This window comes from Siphateles boraxobius, unplaced genomic scaffold (genome assembly GCF_051911475.1).
Source record: "Siphateles boraxobius isolate OS27281-9 unplaced genomic scaffold, OSU_SipBor_1 66, whole genome shotgun sequence".
NCBI classification, from domain to species: Eukaryota; Metazoa; Chordata; class Actinopteri; order Cypriniformes; family Leuciscidae; genus Siphateles; species Siphateles boraxobius.
This window is the reverse complement of record NW_027509193.1, coordinates 23,734,963-23,751,393: the sequence shown is the minus strand read 5'-3', so window position 1 is coordinate 23,751,393 and position 16,431 is coordinate 23,734,963. Positions and strand designations below refer to the sequence as shown.

Below are 16,431 nucleotides of genomic sequence, written 5' to 3'. Positions count from 1 at the left end.
TGTCATGGTGAGCTATGTAGATAATACAAGAAAGATGACGCATGACAGAATGAACAATTAAACTCAATATTTATTAGCGAGCGAGAAAACTACACAAACTCCAACAACATTAACATAAGAAAATGTACTGAGGAAATCTGAGGGCTTAAACACACAAGGAATGATCATTAACAAAACAGGGATCAGGTGAGGACTAATCAGAAACCATGACAACTAAAGATGAACACAGACAAAACAGTAGCCTACAAAGAAAACCGTGGCTGAATGCGAAATAGCCCCTAAGCCCCTCATTCACTATTCCCTTCGTTAGTCCACTAATGCTGTTCACTTGAAGGAGTAAATGAAAAGGAGTGAGCGAATTCGGACAGCCGTTGAGCGTACATTGGTTTTACACTCGTTATTACGGTGCATTGTGGGATTGAATAAGTATAAATAACGCCCTATAGGGGGCGATTTCGGATTTAGCCCATGACTATCCATCCATCCATAATTCTATTCATCCATCTATCTATCCATCCATCCCGTTATTAAGTCATATTGCCAATATTTTCTTAACACGCAGTTCGATAAACGATCTTATAGCACCACCATGTGGAATGATTAAACATACACACCTTGTGTTCATCTTACTCGTTTAGGAGATGGATCAAAGTAAGTTATGGGCAATAGCAACATAGAATGCGATATGTTAAAAAAAATGAACGAATAAAAGAATTAATAATCATTTTCGTTAAATTATCAATTAACTTATCAAGTTTATCAAAAGTCTCAAGGAAACGTGGGGTTAAAGAGAGATGGACAGACTGAAGGATGAGTCTTGAATGAGGATCAGGTAATGGCCACTAGGGGGCACAGTTCGTAATAATATCCCGTCATTGTTTATTCCAAAATGACGGAAAACAGCGCGTCGCCGGAGGATCCCTGGCTTAAAGTAAGAAAAACTATTCAAATAAAGACCGTCTGTTGATTTTTAACAGCCGTTTCCTTCAAAATCGACTTCGTATCGTGTGTTTCTATTCATCTATTTAGGTCTGCAACGGTTGGTTTCACTTTCTGGCTCAGCTTGCTAGCCTTAAAGTTCAGCAAGTCAAAAGAAGAATTACAGCTTCTCACATGTCCGTGATCTTTAAATGTAGTATATTATTTAGCGGTGATTTAGACAACAAATCACTGCAGAAACTCGGCCAAAAACGCTCCTGTGCTTAAAATAACCATTCATGTTGTAAATTATCGAGTGGAAGCTGTGTAATAGATATTTAAGAGTTGAATCCGCTAAGCTAACTTGCTTGTTGGATAACGTTACATTGACTGTTTTTCTGACTGTTTCAAAACGCATAACATACATTAGAAAGATCATTTTTGGGCATCGAACGACTGAATCGACTCTCCAGAGGGACACGGTTCGATTCAGTTGTCTTTTGTTCCTCACTATATTTATTCTCTTGAGTTCCTGCCGCATTTTCATAAGCAACGAATAAAATATGCCCTATTTTCCACAAACTGTAATGACAGCTTGACAATATGACAATGATTGCTCAATCTGAGAGTTTGGAGACACATTATGCATGTAGATTAAATATTACCTTTCAAAGGGGTTTATTTGGGACACCTCACAGTGGGGAGTTAGAGGTGTCCTACTAAAAGGCAGGACAGGTCAGACTCTGTTTGCATATGTGATCATTAGTTGGCTGGTCTCTGAATGTTTAGTCTTTCTGGCTTTGACTGTGCTTCTGTTTGTCTTTCTGTCACCATGTCTCAGCAGACAGATGGCGCCTTCAGCGACAACGGCTTCGATCACAGTGAGTACTCAACTACACAGTTACAGACTACATTGTGTTTTTTTTAGATAAAGGTTAGACTTCAGGATAGGTTATATGGGGACAGTTATATAAACGTAAGTACCTCAAAGGCGGATTTGACAAACTGAAACTACTTGGTTCGCACTGTGAGTCAAATATTGTAGTAAGTAACCAATGAGTAACACTAGGTTATATATTTACACATATTTAAATTTCCTTATCTTTAGGTTTCTTTGCCGAAAATGCTTGCAAAGGAAATTTGGTGTCAAGAGCCAACAGCATTGGATCCACAAGTGCCTCTTCAGTACCAAACACAGGTGATGACACTACAAATCAAACATGGACATTTTTTAACATTGATAAACCCTTTGCTCTAAAATTGCTCCCCTTCTCTGGATGGTTTTCCACTGTTACAGTTGACAAGAAATCGAAATTCATCTATTTTGTAAATGCATGTCAATCGTTATTGTGAACAATTCATCTATACATTTCATTCTTCTTGTTTTTGACCTTGTAATTTTTAATAAATGTTGATAAACTGTATCAACATTTAATAAACTGTATCTTCTCTCTGACACATGCAGGATTTTTCTAATCATTTAGCATTTGATTGCCTCCGTTTTTCTGATCCAATCAGCCAAGTCTCTGTCCTATATTTTTTCTTTTTCGATAATCTGTTAGACTTGGATGTACATCATAATACAAAAAAAGATGTGTTGATACTTTAAAGACAGTCAATAAATCATAACCACTAGGCTAGTTGCTAACAGATGGTTGTTCTTCCCTTTGCTTTAGATGATGAAGACAGTGACAACAGACATGAGACGCCCTATAAGGAGTCATATAAAGACCGGAGGAGACAGGCACACACACAGGCAGAGCAGAAACGCAGGGATGCCATCAAGGTAAGACTGAGAAGAGCAGATTGTTTTCAGGCTAACAGACAAGACATGGACATCTTTTCTGATTTCATATTACAGATGCCACGGGAACCCAAGTACTTGGAAGTTACGGCAATGATCAATCATAAAAGCACAATTACTTCAAAACATTTCATTTTTAATATTGTGATGGTGGTCTTGTTTCGATTTGCTTCTCTGACAGCAGATGTACACGGTGACTCACAGTTTAGGGTAGCAACGGTGTTCACAAATCTGTTTATAGAGGGTAAATATGGGACACGTTATGTTTAAAAAATGGGAGAAAGAGCGAGCCTGATGCAATGAAAAGGGACCGTGCCTTGAGATGCGTTTTTAAAAGTTGAAGTACGGTATGTTTAACTTGACATGTCTTAAAACAAATGGCAGAAGACTGCAATGATGTCTGTCTTTGCATTGACTAAATAATGCTGCTCTCAATGGGGAAAATATCGAATGCAAATGGAATTTTGTGGGCTTTGTTAATAATAATAATAATTATTAATAACAACAATACAAAATTAAACAAAATAAAATAAGAAATATTACTTTTGTAATAATTCAATGTAAAATAAATATATTTAAAGCTGCATTCCGTAACTTTTTTGGGTTAAAATTGTCCAAAATAAAATTTTGAGCGAGTACATAACCAGCCTGTGTTCAAAACTATCTTCTTGCCTTAGCTTGATTCAAAACGGTAATAATGTTTTTAAGCCCAGTGGTACTGGTGGATTTCCACAGGAAATTCAAGCATGTCTTTGCATCATCACGTCACATCTGTACACATAAAGAAGGAGTCTCGGCTTGTAGGCTATAGTGTGTGTGAGGATGTTGGAGGTGGAGATTTATAGCCTTTTCTCACAGCACTTGATATAATTAAACTTATCAATTTGATGGCGGATCCAGAACGGTTCAAACGACAATCACCAGTGACAAGTGGAGATTCACCCGTTGTAAAATGCAAAAGAAAAAAAGCATGATTTACTGCAATGCTTTTTTCCCCTTAGTTGGTCAGAACAAAAGTGGATGTTACTTACTTGTTCAGATGACGGTGAAAATTCTTATGTTGGTCATACTTCCAAAAAATAGAATCTGTGATTCCGAATGACAGTATCCACACCAGCGTGGACTGCAGCTTTTATTTAAGAAAAATTTAAAATTACAATGCGATTTTTTTATGGTCTCCATTTCTTTATTTTCTAACATTAAATATATTGACGGAAAACCACAGGGAGCCCTTCTGTTTTGTTTTCAACAGCCAGTTCATAAGCGCTTCTTGCACTTACGGTGGAAGGTGGTAGGCACATGTTGTTTTCCCAAATGCCCGTTATAAGCGACCCAAACTCAGAGCAGATGCAGAGATACTGTGAACCGAGCCACTAAACACAGTGTATCATGAGCTCCCCATGTGTAAAAGTACTCAGTGCCATGTTTCACATGTTCAGCTCATCACTCAAAAGTGTCTCGTATGGATCTCTATCCCACAGAAAGGCTATGATGACCTGCAGTCTATAGTGCCTACGTGCCAGCAGCAGTCTGACTTCACCATGGCCACACAGAAGATCAGCAAAGCTACAGTTCTGCAGAAGAGTGAGGACCTTCATTGTTGCCTATTAATATTTCCTTGTAACATGTCTTTTAGTCTGGAATGGAAAAGCTCAAAACTCTGTGTGTGTGTGTGTGTGTGTGTGTGTGTGTGTGTGTGTGTGTGTGTGTGTGTGTGTGTGTGTGTGTGTGTGTGTGTTTACAGCAATCGACTACATTCAGTTTCTCCACAAAGAAAAGAAGAAGCAGGAAGAGGATGTTTCCACACTTAGGAAGGAGGTGATGGCGCTGAAAATTATGAAAACGTGAGTGGTTGGTTATTCAGAGGGGGCCGAAAACATATTTAGCTGTTTAAGTTGACAAATATAGTTCCACTTATTATATTTAGTATATATTAGTTCTCCTGCAGGGCTGTTTTTGGGTGACATAGGGCTTTATCTGACACTGTCACTCTTCTGCCAAGAAAGATAACACCCTTTAAGACCTTTGAGAGAGGGAGAAGTCTTCACATTCTAATGTGGAAGTCCCTCTTTTATGTCTTTTGTGTTGACTGTTAAGCGTCGATTGTTAAACATATTCTGATGAATTGTAATTTTTATGAAACTGCTAGAAAACATGGATTATTTCAGAATGTATCACCCGAATGTATTTTACAATTTCTAACTTGTCAGGTTAAAATGTTTTATATAATAATTAAAATTTTATGGATTGTGATATTGACCTTGTGTTTGCCATGCAAACAGCCCTGATGCTGACATGGCATTAAAAACTTAATAAACAACCAAACGAACTAATGTGACCAGTGACCACTAAGGCAAACTGCAGGTGTTGATGGCCAATTCCAATGTGTTGACGAAACTAGAGTTTTTTTGGGGGGTTTTCAACGACCAGCTTAAATCTTTTAAAAGTGACTTATTTCTGATATCTGCATTTACACTACACACTTGGCCCAGAAAAGCTTAGGTTGAAAAGCAAATTAAAATGGCGTGATTTGCAATGGATGCAGACTAAATGATAATACAAGCTTTTGCTTTCTGTACCATCTTTAAAAGTTGCTCAAAAGACATAAACTTCACTCCACTGGGTTGAGCCTTCGTCCTCCTCCATTGCGCCATTGAAAAGAGTCATGTGATCATGGTTGGTGTCCACCAGAGTTGACATATAACTTGCATTGACGGGAATATCTGATCAAATTTATTTCCACATATGAATGAGGCCTAAGGCTGATCTGAGAATATCAGAATCCTTGCGCTTTTTTCTTAAACACACGTTCGTGGGTCATATCCGATCTGTGCCACATGGGAGGGGAAAAAAATCTGAATTGGGTCACTTGAACCATGTAAAATGTGGCCTAATAGACACTCTGTGCTGTTTGTTTCAGGAACTATGAGCACATTGTGAAGGCCCATCAGAATAACCCTCAGCAGGGCAGCGAGCAGGTTTCAGATCAGGTGAAGTTCAGCGTGTTTCAGAGCATCATGGACTCTCTATTCCAGTCCTTCAATGCTGCAGTGTCAGTCACCAACTTTCAGGATCTCTCTGCCTGCGTCTTCAGCTGGATCGAGGAACACTGCAAGCCACAGGTAGCACACATTTAAGGCCTATTCACAGCTGAATTATGACTTGCACAGCACCATTTTGTCTTGAATGTGTCTTAGAGCAGGGGCTCCGACATTTTTGACTCTAAGGCCCACCATTGTCCACAACAATATTCAAAGGCCCCATGACTTTTCTAGTGATTTGATTTACTGATAAGGATTAAGAATTTTTTTAAATAGTTTTTAGAATTTCTACTTGATAAAATATTTTAGAGCTTGGTATGACCATGATCATGATCTGTCATAATACTCGATTCTGATGGCTGGAAGGTGTGCAGTTTAATGCACATGTAGTTCCAAGTCAGTTGAATCACCGTTCTATATTAATGTGCTGTTTTCATTGAAACGCACACACAGATGCGTTACTCGCACACAGAGTCCGTGCTGCACACACACACAGAAACATTAGGAGCACAGAAACTTGTCAACGCTGCCCAGCTACTTTCAGTTATAAAAAAAAGGCTTCGCTACTGAATTGCTACATTATATTCTCAGCAACAAGTGGGTTGCTTCGCTATTTAAGTAATTAAACTCACAGCTTCGTTGTTCCTAGAGAGAGAGAGAGATGCAGGTACGCATCTCTCTCTCAACAATTAATTCAAATAAATGCTATAATTCATTAAAATAAATGTAATCTTACACACTATTTATCTCTGCGTCTGATTCAAAATGGGAAGAATGCTAGATCTAAAGAGCCGTAACTGATGAAAATAACCATCAATTTTGCTCTTCTGGTCAAATATTGCGCTGCAAACATCAATAACAGATTTATGTTGTCAATGATGGCAATTGACCATGGTATATAAGCGTTATTACTAGAGGTGGGCATAGATTATTTTTTTAAATCTAGATTAATGTCACTGTAATCTTGGAATTAATCTAGATTAAAATGGCTCATTTGAATTCTGCAGAAAGCATTCAGAATATGTGTGCTACCCAAATAATGACTAAAAGTAAGTCTTTGAGAAAAGTTCGCCTCGGGTAGGGATGTGAATTTCTGCCAAAAATGCCATTCGACAATAGAGGAGCAAAAGTCTAATATCGTTCGTGGGAAAAAACCACACACTCACAATGACAGAAAGGGAGGCCAATTTCATCTTTAGCGATTTGTCATCAAACAAACTGTTTATTAATTGAACAAGTAACATGTTTTCGCCGTTTTTTTAACGTAGTAGACTAATTGGATAATATAAAATAATGTCATATGTCATAATTATTTTATGTGAACCTGCCTTTACCGGCAATAGCCTCCTCCTTTTTAAACAAATTAGTTTTCAATCAATGTAAACTATTCTTTTGACTATGCCCCTGCGCAATACACACACATTACCCCGGGATGGCGGGTGTTCAATTCATAAACTGTACACAATGGTAGCTTATTTAACCTGTTAACCTTTGCCAGTGAGCCGACGCTCTGAAGCGTTTTTTTGTAGCCTATAAATTAATGTATATGTCCAAAAAACGGATAATGTCATACTTTTTAGTAGTGCTATCATGGCGTAATAATCTGTTTGGTTGTAAAATGTATTACCTGAATGAAATGAAATCGAATGTATCGTCTTCTCGAATCATTCATTCACAGATGGCATACGAAGATGTTCAACTAATAAAGATCTTCATCGCTGGCAAAAATATGATGCATTTGCAGATTTGCTTTCACTAGACTAAACTGTAGATCCACGGGCCACGGCCACTTCATCCAACGCTCTTGATGTTTTTTAAATGTTCCTGTTACGAATCCGAGTCGAGTGTGATTGAACGCGCTTCAGACGATTCAGTGCGTGAGGAACTGAAAAGATCATTCAGACTGATTCGCGAACCGATTTAGACAGATCTGCCATCTTGTTTGATGAAGTCTTTGAACAGAATCGACTCAAAAGAGTGATTCATTTGTAAATTGAGCATCGCTCATGCCCATAAAAAGATACAGCGCACTTGGAATAAACTCATTTAACAACATGTAATTGCATTAAAATAAAGCAACGAGAGGAACGTCGCCCAACGTAACATGTAAAAGTATACACCATGTGTCCCTGACAGGAAAATACCCTGCTGAGCGATCTGTGACAGTAGGCGCGGCGTCAATTATGTCAAATATACTAGGCTACAAATGGAATTGCGCGAAAATATAACTATATTCGAAAAAGCTGATTTATGATCCCAACCCAACTTTTAGAATAGATTAACGGCGATATTTTTTTGTCGCCCGATAAGAGTCTCACGTTAACGCAGCACGTTAGCAAGGGGGTAATCCATCAGCCGGAAGTTGAAGCCTCGCGGGAGCCGCCATTGTAGCAGAACTTCACCTGCTGTTAGCATTCCATTGACTCCCATTCATTTTGGCGTCACTTTGACAGCGAATAACTTTACATCTGAGGCGTCCAAAGACTTAATTTGTCTATTATTTATTTCTAAATAAACACGACAATGTATAAAAGGCTCCATTACTTTGTATCTTACGTTATGGCCCAGTAGAAGCCGTTTTTGTTAAAAACAGGCTAACGATTGCGTCATAACCACGCGACTTTATGTCGCACAATAGAGACATTACCGTATAGACAGGAGGAGAAGCTCGCAGGCGATCGGGGGGACGTCCCGTCAAGGGAGAAGCCCATAGATAATGAGTCCATAAAAGCAACGGGAAAAAATAAATACAACAACGTTTTTGGGGAATTGGAAATAATTCGGTATGTGGCAAGTGATGCATACGAAGTGATTAACGTTGGCAATTTTCACGCACAGCTACTAGAAGATTTACGTCTGTCAGACAGGTTGCTCACGTCATCAAGCTTAGTTTGAGTCGGTTTGAGTCTGCGCGTCAGGAACGGAAGTGCTCAAAAATTGCTAAAAATGGGCTTCAACTGTCTCAACTGAGTTCCAATGAGATGGCTCCGTCCACTTCTTATACTGTCTATGGTTAACGCCGATAACGGCCCACCACTAGTTACGTAATACGTAATATATATATATATATATATATATAAATTTTGTTGATTATATTTTACATGACTTTTCCGGGTCTTGAAATCACACTTTTAAAATTAGGCTTCCTCATATATCCAGGTTTTTCTAGATAGTGGGAACCTTGATGAAGAAAAAAAGTTGTTGAGGGGGTAAATTAAATAAGAAATATCACATTTTGGTGTTGTTTTAGCTCATTTTAAATCACTAATCTTGAGGTTCCATAGATGTTTTTCACAGAGGTCTTATAGGACATTTACACTTGCTATTTTTATGATCAGATAGCTTCGTTTTTTTCTGTCATTCACCAGCACAGAGTTAGATAAACCTTGAAAACTCCCTGACTGACCATGTTTTTCTGTATCGTTGACAGACGCTGAGAGAGTATGTGGTGACTGTGCTGCAGCAGGTCAATAGTCAGCTCTACTGAAATTGGCAATTTGTCTGTCCCTCAGGCTAACCTCTCATTCAAGAACACAGTCTCTCTTTCACACACACACACACACACACACACACACACACACACACACACACACACACACACACACAACTGGACTGGACTGCGTTCAAGAACTCTGAAGAGATGAAGTAGCGCTTGCTCAAGTATTGACTGATTTTGTGAAGTGTTTATAGCAGTGATTCCAATCAATAAGTGTGGAAATGCAATAATTTAATAAGGAGTAAGAGGTTTTCCTCTAATAAGAGGGGATGTTCGATATTGCATGTTGTTTCCTCATACACCTTCATTCACCTACCATGCAAGTTCTGTTTAGTTGTCAAACACACCTCAGTCCTAAAGTTTAATCATACATATTTGTATAATCTAAAGCAAGAACAGTTTCATCAGTATTCATATTTTCACAAGTATGCAGTTGTTATGCTGAATATGAGGAATAGAGGAATACAAATATGTCCGACATAATCACGCCCCAAGTACCGAGGTGTGAGATGTCTCAGTTTGCTGCATTGTATTGCATATGCTTGGCGTGTTGCATTCAGTTATTATCTTTACCTCATGTTTAAGTCATTTTCCAAAGCACAACTACATTTTCACCACTGCGAATAGCTTAGTGCTGAAAGGGGAGCTGAGAGGTCTACAGTAGTTACACTGTGATGCATCTCTGTCAGTTGGTTTTTACGCCCAAAAACAGCTGTCCCGCATGCTTTAATATATTTAAAGTTAGGCAAGGCTGAGCCATCTTTGTTCATCTTTTAAACCACTGTCCTTAGGGATGCTGTGACCAAAGATTGCAGTGTCGAAGCACAAATAATGGAAGATAAACCTCTTATTTTATGTACATTTTTATTCAGCTGTATGTAGCGCAATAATGTCCAGTGTTTTATTCTACATTTGTTAATGGTTTGAGCTCTTGTGATCAGTATGTTTTGTGCTGCATAAGCTATCATTGAAGACACAGTCGCTTCCATGCGTTGTAGCAACTTCACATGGTGTGACCGGCCCAATTCTATTTGTGTTTTAATGAATGTTAATTTAGGCATGATACAAATTTGAATCAAAGTCTACTCAGGACACAGATTATTTGTATGTATCGAGATCTTTTTTTAAATAACAGATGATTGTACAAATCAACTGTTTGAACTGTGCTGGAATAAGGGACTTCTTTACAAGTTAAGCCATACAGTGACGCGAAATGCTAGCTCACAGAAACGAGGCTACGTCATGCTAAACTAGACCTGTGCTTCTGCATTTCTGACTCCAGCGAGAGAATCTAGTTGAAATATTTTTCCATCAGTGTACTTTTAATTGAAAAATAAACAATATACAAACTTATGTACCGCTTTTGTTCTTTCTTTTTCAACATAACTTTAATCAATTGTTTTTTAACAAAACAGTTATCTTCGTGTCATAGAATTCTCTGCTATACTTTCCAACCTTTCCAAAAGTCTGGCGTCCCAGCGACGGCATCTGAATTTAAACAGTGAGTCCTCCATCAGATGTTGGGCATTGTCACTTTATGGTCCTCATCTGTTTCAATCCCAGCCTCCTCCTGATTTCAAACACATACACAAGATGAAAAGGGAAGATTCAGGTAGGCAACATTAACAATAAAAAAAAGTTTTTCATTTGCCAGTAAAACAATACTCAAAGGCAATGACTCACCAGAAACTGTTTCTTGCTTTTTGGATACCCCTCCAAAATAGCTCCAACCATATCAGAAACCTGGTAGGTAAAAAGACAAAAAAATTACTCAAAAGCAGTGCTTGGAGTTTCATTTCAGGGTACAAGAGCCTTTCAAGCTAAATAGCTGGATAGTGTAGGAGGTTATATAGCACCGGAGTATCAGGTATTGTTTGCTAGGACAGTTCAGTTGAGGCCCGTGTGCAGTTTCCATTTGTACATTAATGAACTATGGTGTTGATAAAAGGAAGTTGGAAATTATTGTACTTTCATAAAGGCATAATCATTAAAAATTAGCAGGCATTTTGTCTCCTGCGCAGAATTTGAAGTTGAAAATTGAAGTTTTTATGGATCATTACCATTCTCTTTCTCTTCCTCCACTCTTTCACGTAAGTCTCTCTCTCCTTGGAAACCTGGGGGGCAAGAAATACATTTGTCAGCAACATAAACATAATATATTGTTGACTGCCTCAAGACAACATTATCGTCATAAATTTCACCTAATGAATCAAACATATTCCAGAGATGCTAGAAGGCTTTAGTTTGGGCTTTTTGAATAACAAAAAAAACATTTAATGGGCAATCCTCAATAAAAAGGTTGGCTTGGGGCCAGTGTGGGAGAGATTCAAGTTGGTGGATGCAACAGTCATTTGCACTGATTCGGCACTACATTTTGAGTTCATTAATCATGTATAAGGCTGCCAATTGCTGCAACAACACTTGGTTTTCTGTCATGTATTGAATATTGTTGTAGAATCAGCTAATTCAAATGTCACTAAGGTAATGACATGTAACTGCTTAAAAATGTCGAAACTTTGGCTACGTCCAGACTTTCAGTCCAAAACCGATTTTTGTGCTTATCCGATTGAAATCCGATCAGATTTAGCTAGTGTGAACGGCAAATAAAAAATAAAAAAGACATGAAATGCGATTTTTACAAATCCTTTTCGAGTTACATTCACATGTGGTTTGAAATACAATTTAGATGGCATTTATGGAAATCCGTTTCAGTCTGACTGCTCTGGTCGGATTTCTAGTGATGTAAAACGTTGTTTTAGCAAACACGCTGAAAGTGGCTGAAAGAAAAGCTATGTTGTTGCAAAGTGCCGGACGAGCAGAAACTTATATAATAACGGAGACATGTTTTGAAAACGTCTGAGACGACAGCACAGAATTAAGTCACGCATACCAGTGTCCTACATTTCTGTTGCTGCCTCATAAGATGCAGTAGTCCAGCACAGCGGCTACACGTTGTCATGTTGTAAATAAGACAGCATCTGTATTACAAACCCCTCCATGTTGCGTTTTTTCTTTTTTTTTTTTTTTGGGGTATATCTACAGAACCAACGCGACCCCATTGTCATAGAAACCAATGCAGATATTCCGGAAACCGAAAGAGCGGCATGGGACATACAAATCAGTTGCGATACAAAATATGGACAGTCAATAATTTAGATCAGATTCCAATCGGATACACAAATAATCAGATTTGGACTGACGCACGCAAAAGTGCATGAAAGAATTTGTAGCTGTCATGGAGTTACACTATTACAGAAACATTAGTTTTTTTTATTGTAAAGCAAAGTTAACGTTAAAATATATACACTACCATTCAAAAGTTTGGGGATTGGATGATTTATGTTTTTGAAAGAATTATCTTGTGCTTATTAACAAGGCTGCATTTATTTGATCAAAAATGCAGTAAAACAGTAATATTGTGAAATATTACAATTTAAAATGACTATTTGAATGTATTTTAAAATGCAATTTATTCATGTAATGGCAAAGCTCTTTCAGATTGTTTGATGAATAGGAAGTTCGAAAGATTTTATTTGATTATGTGAAATACAAAACTTTTGTCACAATATCAATTTTTTACTGTCACTTTTGATCAATTTATTGAATCCTTGCTGAATAAAAACTTAATTTATTTAAATTAAATATTACTTCTTTTCAAATTAATCATAAAATAAAATAAAATATTGATCAACTTTTGAATGATAGTTATTTCTTTAAAAAATGCATGTTCCTAAAAATAAAATGCATCCATTTTTGGGGGGTCTAAGAGCAAAAATGCTGGCAGGGTAAGTAAAAATATGAACTACTAGTCTGCTAGCAGACAAAATCCTTACTGTTGATCCCAGACTAGGGCTGCACGATCAATCGAAATGAAACCACACATAATTAGGCAAAGGCTGACATTATTTTATGTGCAGCTTGTCAGTGAAGTACAGCTCTGTAATCAGTAGTAAATGGTGCTCCATCTGAACACCAGAGGGCGCTCTCACTCAGAAACTCCAAATATGCCACGCCAGAGAAGTAGACAATAGTGATGGGAAGTCAAAAAAACGTTTCACCAGTTCTTTTACATCCTCATGTAATGACGTCAATTCCATCATCCCGGCAGATAAAAATCCATTCAAATAAAGGCATTTGTAATCATAACTTTATAACAAACATTTCAATAATAGTAAACATCATCATAATCATCTTGGATAAGTTTCTTACATTTACGTTTTGCAAATTAACAGGTGATGTGCAAACGCAGATGTTTAACATGTCTTAAAGATATAAAGTGAATACACTGGTCTTCATCAATTTAATTTCATTTGTTATTAAATAAACTTACAAGTTGGCCGAAAGAAAGTTCGGTCAGAGACAGTGCCATCAAGCATGCTCAGTATCTCCAGCTCATCGGTTCTCCGTATTGAACGAGTCCGAAAGAAACTGGTCTCGGTTCTGTACTGGTGATTTGAGAACTGCTGCAACAACTGCAGTTATTGACACGAGAACCGGTAGGCCTGTGTTTGCTGCTGAGAACTGCTGAAACCTTAATTCAGTCGACAAAACTAAAAAGTCGATGCATGTCTCCAGTATGTTTAATACGTTATGTTTTGATTAACACATTATAAACATTTACTTTGCACCCTTAAATCCTTGGCAAGAGTTTACGTCAAAGATTTATATCAGCTTACTTAGAAATTAAATTAGCTGTTCCTATAAATAATGTTTTAGTATAATAATAAATGTTTAGTTTGAAAGTTTTACAATCCATTAATTGTGTTTCCAATCTTTAAAATAATACAGTGATAAGATAAGAAATTATGTGATTAACATGTTTCCAACATGTTTTATTTTATTGCAATTATTGATGTTCAACAAAATATGCATTTCTTCCCTCTGAAAAATGTGCACGCATTTCTGGTGATTCGGTACTGGTGATTCGAGAACCGCTGTACCTGTGCGTTCGGTAGTTCGTGCATGTTCAGTTCACTGAACTGTTGGATTTACTGGAGTAAAATATACTCCGGGATATTGTTTTATTTCGAGTAGGAGGGACTGGCATGTCCGAAATTGAGTAACTTTAGTAACTTGTGGATCAGCGTTGACTCAAGACCCGAACTGTTTCACTACCGGTTCACTAAAAAGAACCGGTTCACTAAAAAGAACGATTCGTTCACCACTAGTACACAACACACATCATTCCAGGAAATCCCTATGGGCATCATACTAATGCTGTAGCTGAATAAACAGATGAAGCAGCATTTACTACTGATCACAGAGTCGTCCGTCACTGACAAGCTGCACATAACAAATTATCACAAGCCTTTGCAATTTCACAATCGCAATAAACCAAATCGGTTTAAGCGCGATTTCATGTTAATTGTGATTAATAGTGCAGGCCTATCCCAGACTAGATCCTGCATCGTGCATTTGACAAGCCAAGGCCAAAAGATCAGCAGACATTAAAGAACACAGTGATTTCGAACCTTCTCCCTCTCCTCAGGGGTCACATGGTTTGTAGCTGACTTGATTTTATCCAGCCTCTCTCTGTACCCAGAACACTCTGCCTGCAGCTCCTGGATCTGTGCCTTCATCTCTGCTGTGGTTAATGAGCTGTTCAACTCCTTCAGCTCTGTGGGCAAAAATATGAACTTTTTTATCAAACACTGGCAGTCTGTGCACAAGTTCAAACCATTCATCTTTTCCCAGCAGCACAATTTAAGTAGCCTGGCTCCGCCCTCCTACGCACTTCCGCTCAATTTCATTTTCCTTCAGTACTAAGTCTGGGATTGCGCTGTAGACTTTGGTTTTCTCCGATCAATTTTTTACCGGGCCAATCAGCGAACAGAGGGAGTGGCTGAGAACGATGACGTTGATGTCGACTCGTGCGTTATTTTGAGTTGTAGTTCAAAATAAGAAAGATGCGAGCGAAGCCATTCGGTCCGTTGTGGCAACGCTGCCGAATATCAAGAAGTTAAAGCCGGAGCAAGAACAATCTTTGCTTAGTTTTGTGTTTATGGCTATCCTCCCACGGGGTTCGAGAAAAGACATATGTCACGACCAAACGTTAGCGATTGGTTATGGCAGATAGAGTGACTCTGGGCAGATCCAATAGTTTTAGACTTCAATAGAATACCCGCCTACAAGGAAGTTAACGCTTGTCAATGGAGCGGTGCCAGACTCTGTACAAATGAAATGTACGAGAGTCTGGTACAACCAGGCTACAATTTAAGTGCACACCTGTATCAAGCTGCCTGCAGCTCTGTGAGATGGTCAGTACTTCAGTGCTGATCTCCGCAATACGACTGTCCATCTTCTTAAGTTCAGCATCACTCACATCTGCAAACTGAGACTGAAGGGACAGAAGGGACATCCGTCAGGCTGATTCACAAACACTATTCCACTATTCCATCCTGGAATTATATTATATGTGGAATCACACCGACCTGATCTGCGAAGTAGATCTTCTGCTTTCCATAGACTTTCTCTTTAATCTTTCCCTCATGGGCAAGCTGATCCATCGCTTTGACCACAGCCTGTGTAAGTGCAGGCAAAAAAATAGTGACCAATAGTGATCATACAGTACACTCAATCAAACAACTGCACAAATGACCACATTTAACGCATACAGTGAATACCACAAAGAGCTTTTGAGATATCACAGACTATTAACTGCTGGACAAATGTCATCAAAACAAAACTGGACAAAAGTGTTTAATCCGAAATGTTGCTTTTTTTTTACCGTTTTACCCAGACCACACTGCTTCTGTAGGTTGGTAAAAACATCCTGAGCACTATAGGGTCTGTTTTTCTCATTGAGGTAAGCGAGGATCTGTGCGACACCTGTGTGTGTCAGAGAGAGAGAAAGAGACAAAGATGCAAATCGGATGTAAAGATTATTATTTTCTAACTGCGTAACGTTAGTACTATATCGTTAATTAAATTACAACCAAATAAAGACATTCCACGTCAACTCGTGTAAGTTAAAGAAACATCGCGTACCTGAACTGTCTTTTTTGCTCATTGTTTATTCAGTCTAGATCTGTCAACGATCTGCTGCACTCTTATGTTGTTTACTTCAGTCAGCTTTCGCGCGCCGAGTTGAATTGTGGGTCTACCGATGATGACGCCACGTACGTCATCTCGAAGGCGCCATTTGTCCAGTAAAACAAATTGTGGGTGGAAGC

The 16,431-nt window shown here is 38.3% G+C and overlaps 2 protein-coding genes across 3 annotated transcripts; one reads left to right on the top strand and one right to left on the bottom strand.

Moving 5' to 3' along the window:
* The first annotated feature begins 835 nt into the window (after window positions 1–835).
* mlx (MAX dimerization protein MLX) lies at window positions 836–10,612 on the top strand. Of its 2 annotated transcripts, none has more exons than XM_077213124.1 (8): window positions 836–931; window positions 1,760–1,799; window positions 2,027–2,116; window positions 2,595–2,704; window positions 4,204–4,306; window positions 4,467–4,566; window positions 5,643–5,844; window positions 9,194–10,612. In XM_077213124.1, the coding sequence occupies exons 1-8, from the start codon at window positions 890–892 to the stop codon at window positions 9,248–9,250; spliced, it is 744 nt and encodes a 247-aa protein (XP_077069239.1). In that variant the 5' UTR covers window positions 836–889; the 3' UTR covers window positions 9,251–10,612. The 2 variants fall into 2 exon arrangements, with proteins under 2 accessions (XP_077069239.1, XP_077069240.1); XM_077213125.1 differs by having other exon boundaries at window positions 864–931; window positions 1,763–1,799.
* On the bottom strand, window positions 10,561–16,370 carry psmc3ip (PSMC3 interacting protein). The gene is made up of 8 exons (XM_077213126.1): window positions 16,247–16,370; window positions 15,987–16,087; window positions 15,691–15,780; window positions 15,485–15,596; window positions 14,731–14,876; window positions 11,320–11,373; window positions 10,943–11,002; window positions 10,561–10,829 (listed from the first exon to the last, which is right to left on the bottom strand). The coding sequence occupies exons 1-8, from the start codon at window positions 16,266–16,268 to the stop codon at window positions 10,773–10,775; spliced, it is 642 nt and encodes a 213-aa protein (XP_077069241.1). The 5' UTR covers window positions 16,269–16,370; the 3' UTR covers window positions 10,561–10,772.
* Between the last annotated feature and the right edge of the window lie 61 nt (window positions 16,371–16,431).